Raw genomic sequence first — 13,243 nt, forward strand, 5'->3', positions numbered from 1 at the left:
GCAATTAAGCATGGGCTGCTGGCATCGTTTCAAATTTACCTTACCTTTGGCTTATCATTCTTCATACTCTGCAAATATAGCACTGCTCTCAAAGTAAGGGAAGGTTTTGTTTATTCTCTTCACCTGTTGTGAATGGTGTTCTAGACTAGGGCATGCTTAAAATAGGAATTTAAATGCCTCAATTTTCATTTTGGTTGCCACTTTATCTGTACATAACTCTCATCTGCCTTTTTTCCAATCCAAAATATGGAGGAAGCTTTAACATAGTGACAATAATGCTGAGAAGAAGGTGGTATCACTCTGTTTTTAGGGAGACAGCTATCGAGGCAGAGGAAAAGCTATCTGCCATGGACTATACAGGGAGTCAAGGTGGGAGAAAGAACTGGCTGTATGCATTTATTTTTCCCTACGGGAACCCGTGGTGTTTGGACCACATGGACTGTATCAGTTAACCAACTACCAATTGCATCCTAATCCATTTTTTGCCAGGTCCTCTGTTTTTGTAAACCTTATAGTAATTTTTATAAGAGAAGTCTTAAGTACACTTTAAGATGACACAGAAAATTAGTAATAAACTAAATAATTCAGTACTGTATGGAACAAGCATCCTCCTAGGACGTATCAGATAAATAAAACATGGATTAGAAGTGTCTCTGAATGATGGTATTGTAGGAAAGGCGTCTCAAAAACTAAAGGAGTAATGATCACATCCTCTTCTGTTTTATAGTCTTCCTTTCTTAATATATTTAAAATATTTGGCTCCAAATTCAAATGCTTATGGCAAACATCTACATTGAAAAGATCTGGTTTTAAGTCTCATTAGCTGTGCTAAGTATCAATTCATTTGGCAAAATATTCTCCCAGAAAACAGTTTGTGCCAGTTCAACACTATTTGATGGCTGATTCCTCAGAGATCTATTCTGAGTATAGAAAGGAGCCACATGATTCATTCAGCTTGTGCATATCTATTTTATCTCGATAGAAGGATTATATATGGAGAGATAAAGGTTTGTTAAACAACGTATCATTAATCACTCTGTCCGGAAATGTAGACTTTGCGGGAGCATGCTGCAATTTGCATCACTTTTGCTATGCCTTGCCAGTGCTGCTGGTAAGAAATAACAAACCTGTATTTAGAAAAGGACAGGTTTAAGATGAAAATAATTCTATCCGAAAACTGTGAGAATGGTACAGAATCCTGTCGCCTGCACTCGTTCAACGGGAGAACACTGTATTTGTAATAAATTCCTTTTGCTCTGGATGAGTTCTGCATTTTCAATGAGGTTAACTTGGCAACATTCTAGTTGATTTTAATAAAAATAGCTGCTTTGAGGACAGGGAGCTGAGGTTGCCAAATTTACAGCTGCCTTGCACAATTACTCTTACACCTCCTTCAGGGCTACTTAGAACCAGTAAGCAAATTAAGTGTATCGATTGCAATTTTGTTGGACTAACCCTTTTTTCTTAAGGAATAAACTTGATTCCTTTCAGTATGTGTCTGCTCAGAGTGATCTCTTTTCTTTTCAGCCATAACACAAAGACAACATCATGGCTGGATCCACGACTTGCGAAAAAGGCTAAACCTCCAGAAGAGTGCAAAGAAAATGGTAGGTTATTAAGTTTTCGTTGCTGCTCAGAGGGGATTTGCCTTTGTGTGCGTGTGTCGCTCTCAGTTCTTACAAAAATCAGGCATTTGGGGGAATGATGAAAGGTGTTTAATTGCTGCTTTGGTTAGAAGCCATAAGTGATACCAGTTCTCAGTATGCCATGTGTTTCTGCTTTTTATTCCCCTTTCTGATGCTATCCAAAGCTGAGGATCACAAGTGTGTTTTCTGCCTGTTGTGTGTGTGACTCCGGGACTGACCCTCTCCCTCATCTCCTACAGAGAACTTTGGTCTGCAGAACAGAATCCCTTTTCAGATTCTGAGCTTTTAATCTACAGGCGATTCAATGCGTAAGGGAAACTAGCAGCACCGTGGGAATATGAATATTGTTTGATTTGTATTTAAAGGTACAGTGCTATGCTATTTAGTAGCCAATTTGAACAAAATAGTGTCTGATAAAACGGGGTGTGGGAGGGAGAAGAGAGATCAGTGTCTGTCAGAGTTCAAGGCTGGATTTGGGGGGGTACCGCGTTGTTAACGGTTTAAAATGTAAAAGCATAAATACTGCTGAGGATGCTTAAAGGAGCTGTAGCTGTTGTGCAGGAGAGATGACTATATTGACAGACTCAGAGATATGAAATAATACAGATCATATCAAACTATCTTAAATGCATTCAGTATGATTTCTATTTTCTCTCTAGTAAAGTCTCAGTAATCAAAATCATTTAATAAAGCCAAAGTAAAAATGTATTGTGATATATCTTTTTCCGAGGGGGTTTTTTTCATTGTTCTATAGTTCACTGCCAGTTCAATTAGCCAGTTAAGAAGTAATGATTTCTAAAGACTGCTACTTATTTTATTATTGTGAGATACAGAGGACTAAATGCATGCGTGCCATGTGCATTAATTCAAAGCATTTAAAAATATTTTAAATGTATTAATAGGTTTTTGTGTACTGCATCTGTTTGATTTTAAATTTTCCAAAATACATTAATTTGGGTAATGTAAATACTATTAACAGAAAGAAAACTCAGTGCCGTTTTAGGCTGATACAGAGGTCACTGCGGAGTTGCTGGCTGTATGAAATGCAGGGTCAGTGGTTTGGTAAAGAATGTTGCTGATTTTTCTTGTAAATGGTTTCATTTTGAAAGATTGCTGTATTCCAAAAATCCCTTCCTTATTTCAGCAGTAATTCTGACGTTCTCTTCTGACATCAAAAATTACATGTCTGAATGATTTTGTGATGCTTATTCTAGCACTGACAACACTAGCTCCTGGAGTAAAGTCTACAGTGAATACAACAGAAGTGTGTTACTCAAACAAAACAAGGGCACAGGAGTTTTGCATTATAAATCTCTCACATTACTTATATGAAGCTATATCTTTGCCTGATCCTTAAGGAATACTTGTGGAAAAAGCAGAAGAAAAATCCACCCATATCTAAGGAGTAACGTATCAGTGTTACTTGGAGTAAATATGTGTTACTTTTTTTTCTTTTTTCTTTTTCTGTTACCTATTTTATACTGAGATCACAATAAGTACTGAAATATTAAAAAAAATATCTGAAACAATTTAAAATGAAGATCGGTGCATTAAAGAAACAGCCTTATTTTGTACTTATTTGACTACTGGATTATTGAATTACTATCGTATGCTGGGTCATGTTGTTCTTTTAAGAGTTGCTCATCTTATTAATGCAAAGTACTTGAATTGAAGCATAAAAGACTTTAGGGAGAGATCTTCTGTTCTTACAGAGATTGTTCCTGCAACATCCTCTCTTTTCCTAAGGTTCTTCAGTTGTTTAAAAATTGTTGTGGTGTTTTGTTTTGATTTTGGTTTTTTAATCCAATATCTGCAGATGAAAATGTTCTTAAAATGTTTAATATGCTTTAAAATGAGTGTACCTTGCCATTGAGGTCGAACACCAGGGGGTTTGTTATAGCACATGAAGATTTGGAATTTTTGTTTAGATTTAATATAAGATCAAGGATTAATTTCACACGCTTTTCAGCTATGGCTTGGTACATATTTTTTATGCGAAACATCTTTTCTGTTATGCTTTATGATTTATTCTGAACAGGGTGTTCATTTACTCAAAGATAGAAAATTTTAGAAAGACATCAGTGTTTAGATAGGAAATTATACTTACTTCTTTATCGCTATCTGAGTAACGTGTGTTTTTCATTGACATTCATTTTGTCACATCTGAAACTTGTATTGATTCACTGAGCTACATTATGATGTTCTTATAATCTACCAGATTCTGCAATCAGGTTTTCATTTTGAACAACCCAACTTTTGTGTTCTCCCTTCAGTGCAAATCCTGCCAAATCCTCCTCCTTCATTCTGCCACCAGCACACAGTTTCCACACCAAACAATGTCCAAGCAGAGTACAAAATTTGAGTCCTGATGTTCTGGGCTAGCAATATTGAGGGCCCCCTCTGCTCCAGGAATTCCCTCTCTTCCACTTTCAGCTCTTCAATACTCCTTTGCCAAATAAAATTTCTTCATTTTCTCTGGCTTCTGTATCTGCAAATCCCAGTACTTGCCCATTTCTCTTTGCAAAATCTGAACCAACCTTCCAGCACATCCCTCCTCTTGGAAAAATTTTCCCATGCCTTTGCCAAGATTGACAAGCTCTACCAAGTCAAGCTTTCTTTGCCTCTGTGCTGTGGACTCTTTCTGTTTTCCTTTAATGACATCCACTGCTCTAAACCCCTTTGTAGGTCAGGAGGTTTTAAGGGCTGATCTTTATTTCTGTCTCTATCACGGAACTTCTGTGTGAGTTTCAGCAAATTACCCCGACTTTTGCTCTGTCAGATCTACTTAGATGGCAGGTCTTTGAAGCAAAAATTGTCTATTACTCTCTGTTTGTATGGTGCCTATCTGAGTTTCGTAAGAGCAATAAGCAGAAATAGTTGGCAATTCTTGAATAAGAACTAGAATTTTTTACACATTTCTGATTTCCTCCAGATCATCTTGACTTTATTAAAAATAATTGTGCTTTCTCTCCTGAAAAATATGAATTAAATATTTGGGTTTTCTGAGTTTGAATCCTTCTTTTAAATTATTCCTTTTTTTTTTCCACATCAACATTGGTTAGACAGTTTTTGTCTGTAGAGCAGTACAGAAGTTATAGTTCTGCCCCCTTTGTTTCTGTGAGCTAGATTCCCTGGTTGCTACATTTTCTGTAAAGTCATATTACATACAATTACATAGCATATTACATAGCAATACAAATTACTCACAGGATTTGCATGATTACAGGTATATTATGTGAGTGGTCTATCAACAGGGTGTTCTTTGGGAGAGAATATGGAAAAGAATGACAGGTCCCATAAGGCAATAAAAAATATAGTCTATATTGAAAGGCAGTTCGGCCTTTATGACATAAAATATCTCAGGTTTTAGAAAGTTCATTTTTGGTTAAGAAATGTAATAATTAAATTCTTCAAATTCTTTAATTAATTTTAGGAAACTTTACATTCTGCAGAAAAGTGAACATTTACTACTTTATCCAATTTGGGGATTAAACAGCTGCTGAAATTTCCTGGGATCAGATATGTCAAATTTCACTTATTTCATTACCACAAATTTCACTTATTTCATTAATAATTCATCCCAATCGGTAGTTTCCATCACTTTTAACTTTCCCTTTCTTTTTATGTCAACCTCCTTTCTCCTATCTCTTAGTTTTCAAATACAAGTAGGCTTAAGACTATAAATAAAGCTTTGCTTTCACCTAGCATTCATCTGTCATCTGTCTTTCCATCTCGTCTACACCCACTAACTTGACGGCAAAATATAGATGTTTATTTAGGGTGAGCCCAGTTGCCTTTAAACTTCATTGACTGTGAATATCAGCTCTATTTTGACAGTTAGAGGGCACATATCTGATTCACGTGTAAACACCTGTACATAGACAGACTACTATATTTAGGTGTCTTCATCTTGAACTGAACCCCACCCTCCCATCACATTTTGTCAGGTTATCCTTTTTCCCATTCCTGTAGTCACAGAAGATACCTTTTGATGAGCTTACTGCCACGCACATCTTCAGCACTCTTCTTCATGCCAAAGACACACACATCTACCCTTATCCGCTTCATCTTTGTCTCCTGGCTGAGCTCCTTGTTTTGTGCTACATATGACATCTCCCATTGGACATCTCCCATCTTGAGTCCTCTAAGCAAATTCCCTTTTGCTGATAGCAGTACTTTCCACCTCCATATATCCTTGCTCTGCCACTTCATGACGTATGGGAATTCTTCCTTTTCCTTTTCACCCAGAGAGCAGAGTTCCTTCTCAGGGCTTTGTGTGGCATATGCAGTGTGCACACGCAGTCACAAATTCAGGAATTCAGCTCCCTTCCCTTCTTTGACAAAACTCTCATCATCTTGCTTAATCTCTAAACATTTCAAAATTTCTTAAAAAAAAAAAAAGCAAGCTGTAGATTTATTGCTATAACTTAACTTTTAAGCATATATATATATATATTTGATACAATTCTTGACAGCAAAAAAACCCCAAACCAGAAGATAAATGTTAAATTCAGAATCATAAGGGTGATCACTGATTAGGCTATCTGTAATCTCAAAGGTATAACTATCCCAGGAAACCAATGATCTTTCACATGAGTAAATAAGCCCACTTTTCCTTACTTTTTTCTGAAACTTTATGTACTGCATTTTTAGCTGGACATGTCTCTTGTGAGACACAGGAACACCTTTGTTCACTGCATGTTCAGTTTAGGAACATCTTTAAATGGTGCTCAGATTTAAGAAAAAATGTTTTTGAACCTTTTTGTGTTATATTTTATGATAGCCTTAATGCTGAAAAACGCTTCTCTGAAAACCTCACCATTTAACACACAGTCCCTCTTCCTGTTCCTGCTCTAAGCTACTGCCTCACCATTTTTACATGCGCTATACTAATCCTAGAAATGACCAAAGCCCAGCAATTAGTCTGCAGTCTTGACTGGTTTGCTTGTTTCCAGCAGGTGTTCCTCCTCCCTAACTCTGGTAGAAATTAAACTCAGACTTCCAGTGACAGAGGAAAGTTTATATGGACACTTCTGATGTTATATTTCCACAAATGTAAACAGGAATCCAAACCAAATATTCTTCAAATTTCACCAGACTTTGTTAAAATTAATAACTTTTCATAATATCATTAGTTTGTTTGACTGTTGGCATGAAAGAAATAAAATCTAGGACTTTCTCATCTTGTTAACATTCAATATATTTTAAATTTCTTGTTAAGAGTTCAAACCATGTAATGAACCATTGCATATATCCATTTTAACTTCAGCAAATAAATCCTATACAAAGAGATCCTGTAGATTTACGAGGTATCATTATTATTATTATTACTATTATTATTATTATGGTTATTGTTATTGTTATTATTATTATTGGGTATAAAATTCAACCTGCTCTACTGCTTTAAAAACCAAGATTTTAAATTCATTGTTCTTTTTTGTATTTGCTGTCCGATACTTTTCTTCTTCGTTGAAAAGATTACTTATATGGCATAAAAATAAATCATGAAAAGAAAGAATAAATAATTGGCATTATCATTAATCTCCATAATTCCTGTTTCATGAAGAGCATCTTAAAAATCTGTTTGTGTTTGAAACTGGGCTGTTTTATTTATAAGTAATTTTTCTTTTCATATCTAAAGATTTTGCAACTCAACATATAAAATGAGTAAGAAATGGTCTCAAAACTGGAACACTTGGTTTCTTGTTTTAATTCACACTGAATATCTATCATTTTTTAATCAAAAAAATAGACATGACTCAGACTGCTTTATGACACAAGCACTTTTTTCAGTACTTTTAGCCACACCTTTTTTTCTTATTTACACAGAATTTTTGAGCATTTCTGTCACAATCAAACTGTAGAATATCTGTATGTATACACCTCCTTCCTTTTAGTGAGTGCAAGCTGCTCTATAGCTAAGCATATGCATAACTCTATCCAACATTGCAACTTAAAGTAAATCACAAACATAATAAGAAATATTTTGTCATTGTTTACTTGATTCTTCACTATGCTGTAGTAAGACATATCAACCCTTCATATTTTTGTTTCGTAGATGCATTTGGGCATAGGCATGCTGTTTTTATGGATAAAGTATTACTTCTTGATTCCTTTATGCATATTTTCACTGGAAATCAAGTACTGAACTTTTATCATATATAGATACCGTTTATGTGTGGCAATACCCACTAATGGCAATTTGTAGCAAATAAATACTGATCTACAAATAGGTTTTTGTTTGATTGAAGTAGTAGCAGTAGAGTGGTAGAGTTTGAAATCAAATCTTTCAGCAGTCTAGGGTACAAAGGAGTGTGGGACTTTTTGGCTGATTGGGATGATTCCATATCAAGATTTGCATGTGAAACTTGGACAGAGCCATGCTGTACATGGGTAGAGGAGGACATGGAATGCGGAGGAAGTGCCCTACACTGCTGAGTGGACAAAGCATTAGCAGGATATCTTGCAACTCTAGATCAAGCCCCTGTTTCTGATGAATGAATGGATCCCAATGTGAACTGGGAGAGAAGGCTAGGTTTTGGGTTTTGTCTAGTGCTGCGTGACCCTGAGCACTGTGCCTCTCAGCATGGTATTCTGCTCATTGCTTCCACAAATTCTTCTCTTGGTGGCTTGTAAAAGGCTTTTTTTTATTATTATTATTGTCTCTGAAACCAAATCAGCTTGTGCAGGTCAGACAAGTACCTGCTGAGCTCAGGGTATAACATTATCTGATGCACAGGCAAAGTGTTTATCTTTGAGATATCTGTGTCTCAGCTTAATTTTGCTGAAAACTAACAATAGATTCAGACAGAGGGAAATGGTGAACAGAGAGACAGTATGAACCCATAAAGTTCATTTCCCCAGGAAACCAAAGTAGAAAGAGATATGAACTTCAGAAAAGTAGTTTTTTCTTGATATAAACAAGAACTCCTAAAATTATACAAGTCATGATTGATATCTAATGCTAGTTACACTGTGTGTTAAATGGTACCATTTGTTCCTCTATAGTCAAGGGTCTACCAGCATTACTATTTTAAACCTTGTTTCCAGGGAATTATATTTGCTGTTGGAAATATGTTGAGGAGAGTCTCTTTAGACTTTGTACCAGCATAGCTTAATTCTTTTCTTCAAATGCTGCAATGCTGTTGGTTATTAAATAGGTCACCATATAAAATAATGCTTTTATATAGAATGAGACATGACAGTATAGAGAGACTTTTGCTTATTTTGTTAGCAGTTCATATGTGCATTTTTTCAGGAAAGCTGTCCTGGAGAATATTGTCTTAATGTTAATTTACAACATGACTAAGCCGCAGATAAATAAAGGCCACAGAAGTGTCGGTCTCTAGTACAGTTTTCAGTCCATTGTCCATGGCAGCCATGCAATTCATAAAAATGTAGTTAGTCTATGTTATCTTCTATTATTCCTGTTGGCCTCAGTTAATAAAAAACAGCTGCCAACCACATTGCAAAAACTTTCTGTCTATCCACTTGTCCATCTCACGTGAAATTTCAGAAATATTTAAAGTGGGTTTATCTCTTCTCCACTGAAGCCATTTGGAGGCTGGAGTCTAAACGCTAGTTAATATTTTTCACAAAAAATACAGAACCTTTATGTCTCAATATGGACATGTTAAATGATTTCAAATGGGAGAGGACATATAGTGCACAATCATGATGGATAGGATATGGCCAAGGAGGTGCTCTCTCTGTGAAGGGAAAAGCAAAGAATTCCCCATTGTAGCTGATGTGGGCACCTACTGGATACTTGTTGCAACATCTGATATGTGGTGACCTGGTGCCTGAAAGGGAATCCAGATCCCTGGAATTTATTTGTGAAATTTTTTTTTGGGGGGGGATTTATTTGTGGGTAGGGAATTGAGTACAAAATGACAAGCCAGAAAGGCTGCACAGTGAAGAGGGAGATAGCTGAAGACAGAAAAAAAGGAAAGGTTAGTCACAAGCTTGCATCTCAAATCTTGATCCTCTCCAGAGCTTAGCAAAATATTCAAGGCTCTGAAGTATCATATTCATCTAAGAGCCAGAGTCTGGACTCATCTGCATCCTCTCTTGAGGATGTGGCTTATACATGTTTCTCAAAAAAATGTGTGAGGACCTATTTCCTTTATGTTAAAGCACACCAACTTTCTCTATTACAGCCTGGGAAAGATACTATCCTGCAAGTGAGTAAAACATGTTGAGTAAGCTCCTCTGCCAGGTGAGGAGTAGAATGTAATGTCAAATTAATCAATCCAGAGAGAAAATATGAGAGCAACTTAGAGCATGACATTGTCCCTAGACATTTTAAACCTTCTCTGGGATGGTTTAAGTTGCTGTGCCAAGGACTGTTGGGGTTTTTTTCCCCAAGGGCAAGCAAGCAATGCTTACAGAATTCAGCTGAGAGTGCCAGGCACACATGAGTAATTTTTCTGCAAACTTTTGATACTGCTCTGTAAATGCTTTTCAATTCAGACATCAAAACCCTTCCTGTTCCAGGCCTGAGTCAATTCTGAGTAGGGACTGTCCATCATGCACTCCTGCCTGGTGGCTTTGTGATATGAACAAATGACTAGGAATTAGGAAATGGATTGACAGACTACGAAATTAATTTCCAGTTTTGACTTAAATCCAGGTGTTTCCAGATGATAAGAATATTGCACCTTTAAACCACAGAGTTTTTACTCAGAACTCTATTTTGCAGTTTATTAACTCCATTTTTAAGTAGTATTTAATGCCATCAGTTTTGTAATGGAGCTGGCATTACTTGTAATAGTATTGATCACAATGACTTTTTTCAGTCATTTAAGTACATATTAAACATGCTTTTTTCAGGCAGCATTTTCAATTTTGGGTCAATTAAACAATAACAGAAAATCTCTTGCACTGTCATGACCTTTTGAAGGGCATTTTGTGCTGGCAACACCCCCTGGACATTAATTAACCAAAAAAAACCTTTCAAAGCCAAAGTCACAATAATGAAAATGAAAGTAAGAAAGGGGGCACCTCACCAGTGTTTCTTCCTGGATGTTCGGGAGATACTTCTCTGGACAACCTGGTTGCAGTGATACGGTTTATAAGTGTAATTCTTCTTCATCCTTGAATAACATTGAGGACAAAATAGCTGTCCACATGTGCATGCCTTGGCTGTCTATGCCTTGGGACCAGCCCTGCGCAACCGGCTGGTACCTCCCTGGGGAAACTCTTGGGTGCACAGAGCACTTCCTTGGAGCACACTTATCAGTGTGACAGATAAGTCCTTTAAGCTGTAATGGACTATTAAGTAATACTCTGCTTTCAGAACCATTATAGTTTCTCACAATCTCAGACATACAAATCCCTGTAGAGTACTAACCTTAATCTTAAATAGAGTTAGTAACTGCAAGGACAAGAATGAATAAAAGTATAGAAAAAAATGTCTATTTTCCTTGATTGTTCAGCTAGCATTTGGCTGTCTTGCACTCACAGCTCTCACTGCTCACCCAGATTGTGTGTTTAAATGGGGAGATGCCTGAGACCTGGAGGCATCCTGTGGCTGCCTGCCTACACAGCGCAGTCTGCAAGGATCCCTGCCTGTACAGGTATTGTCAGCTCAATAGTAACTCTTCCAGTGACCTCAGGATTTTAAAGGTTGGTAAATGCAGGCTGAGGAAGCTACTAGCTTGTCCCATGGTCCGTGATGAGGAAAATCACAGGCTTTCATTCTAATTAGTTCATGATGTTATGAAAAAAAATCGCTTCAAGTTTCAGTGTTTTATGAAAGGAGGTCATGTAAACACACCTTTCATGTGGCTGTGAAACTTATTTGCTTGTAAAATGTTCTGAGATTCTCAGCTGAAAAAGTTCATAGAGATATAAGGTATTGGTTTTGATATATGGCCCTTTACACTTTAAGCCTTTATTATAACGCATAATAAATGCCCACTGTAAGGAATGCAGCATGTTCATCAGTGATGTAGGATATAATGAATAATACATTTTAAAATGGCAATAAATGTTGACTGTTATTTTGTAAAACTTTTTTAAATTAAAGTTTAATTTCAGAATAAAATAAACACTTTCAGCAGTGATGGGCCCCAAAACAGACCCAGCAAACTGGAGCTAGCATGGTAGCAGTGTTTAAACTACACAGCAACTGAAAGATGGCACAAGGCTACATGACCACCACGAAATGGCTATGGTAGCTTTTGTTTCTGTTGGTGCTGCTGTAGCTCCTCACGTCCAGTTTCTGATCGCATCCCTTTTTCATTTTGCTGCCAAGTTAACTGGTTAAGCCTAAGTAGTTTTCAGCTGGAATGAGTAATGAAATTTAGAAAGGGAGGGAGAGCGATTTTTTAAACTCATCAGGAGAAACAGGGCCAGAGTTTTAACAATTCACATCTTTAATGAGCTATAAATTGGATTCCACTCACCACTGAAGCAAGTAGCAAAATCCTCACTGACTGCACGAGGTTGATTTTTGCCACCAAAATGCAAGCAATGTGTGATATGAGAATAGAGGTGACCTGAAATATTCCTACAAGGACCATTGAAAAGAATGCTCCAATACACGATATTCCAAAAGGAAATTTTTTCACATAGAAGAGAATTCACACCATAGTTAGCACAGATCATACTCAAGGCCTTGATGCCAATAAAGAACAGAAGGTTGAAATTCCTTCTGAAATATTATTTAATCATAAGTAGAAATCAGAGTACGTGATTTTTATACCTATTCTCTCTATAGCCTTAATCCTTCAATCCTTGACTTCTAAATGGCAATGAAGCATGATACATTTAACAAAGAGGGGCTTGTGGGATTAGATTAATTACAATATGTCCTGCTACCTTCATTTTTATTATTTCTCCTCCCTCTGGCTTTTTTATGAAAGCTCTTGTTTTTAACGGAGATCATTAATGAAAAAGGAATGGCAATCTTCTCCTTTTTAAAAATTAATCTTCATAATGGCCTCATTTTAAATTTCATTCAGAAGGTCAGCAATTTCATCAAATTTAGAAGTTAAAAACAATTTGGTGTTCTTTGATGGAAAGTTTCCCTTGTTGTGCAGACCTATTGGGTATTTCCTGGCAATCCTTTCAAAGCACGTTGCTACCAAATAAGAAATATAACAACTTCCTAACATCTCTAGTAACACTCTGTTTTTCAGACACTTTTAAAGGCAGATTAGTTGTCCAAACTTTTTCATACCTTTAGCAGTTGAGCTTCACAAATACAGTTTCTCAGGGTTTCTACTTAGTATTAACTGAATTCCTTATACTTATGACTTCCTGGCTTCCATTTTCTTTTTAATTTTGTAACATGCTTTAAAAAAGTCTCGGTAATTTTCTTTTCGTGAGACCTGGGTTTTTGGCCTAGCGTCCTCAAAGTGAGTGTTGGAGTTCCTGTTAAACAGAACTGGAAAATCCTGCCTGAGCACAGATGTCCTGTATTTAAGATTTGACAGGTAACTCAGCACTTTAAAAAGCCACTGTCTTTCATGACTAATACCCTTGCAGACCCAGTGGCAGATAAGAACTGTTTGTGGGATAGAAAAAAAAATATTGTGGTAACATTTCAAGCTTTTTGAGAAGTGTATCTGCCTGAGTGGGATGAATGCATA

The 13,243-nt window shown here is 36.5% G+C and overlaps 1 protein-coding gene across 2 annotated transcripts in view; it reads left to right on the plus strand.

Moving 5' to 3' along the window:
• The window catches only part of MAGI2 (membrane associated guanylate kinase, WW and PDZ domain containing 2), a 772,173-nt gene that overhangs the window by 536,343 nt on the left and 222,587 nt on the right, over positions 1-13,243 (plus strand). For both annotated transcript variants that reach the window (XM_075708348.1, XM_075708359.1), the window contains exon 6: positions 1,528-1,607. In XM_075708348.1, coding sequence (XP_075564463.1) covers positions 1,528-1,607 — 80 coding nt within the window. The remainder of the gene's footprint in view (positions 1-1,527; positions 1,608-13,243) is intronic.

Source organism: Pelecanus crispus, chromosome 1, assembly GCF_030463565.1.
Source record: "Pelecanus crispus isolate bPelCri1 chromosome 1, bPelCri1.pri, whole genome shotgun sequence".
NCBI lineage: Eukaryota > Metazoa > Chordata > Aves > Pelecaniformes > Pelecanidae > Pelecanus > Pelecanus crispus.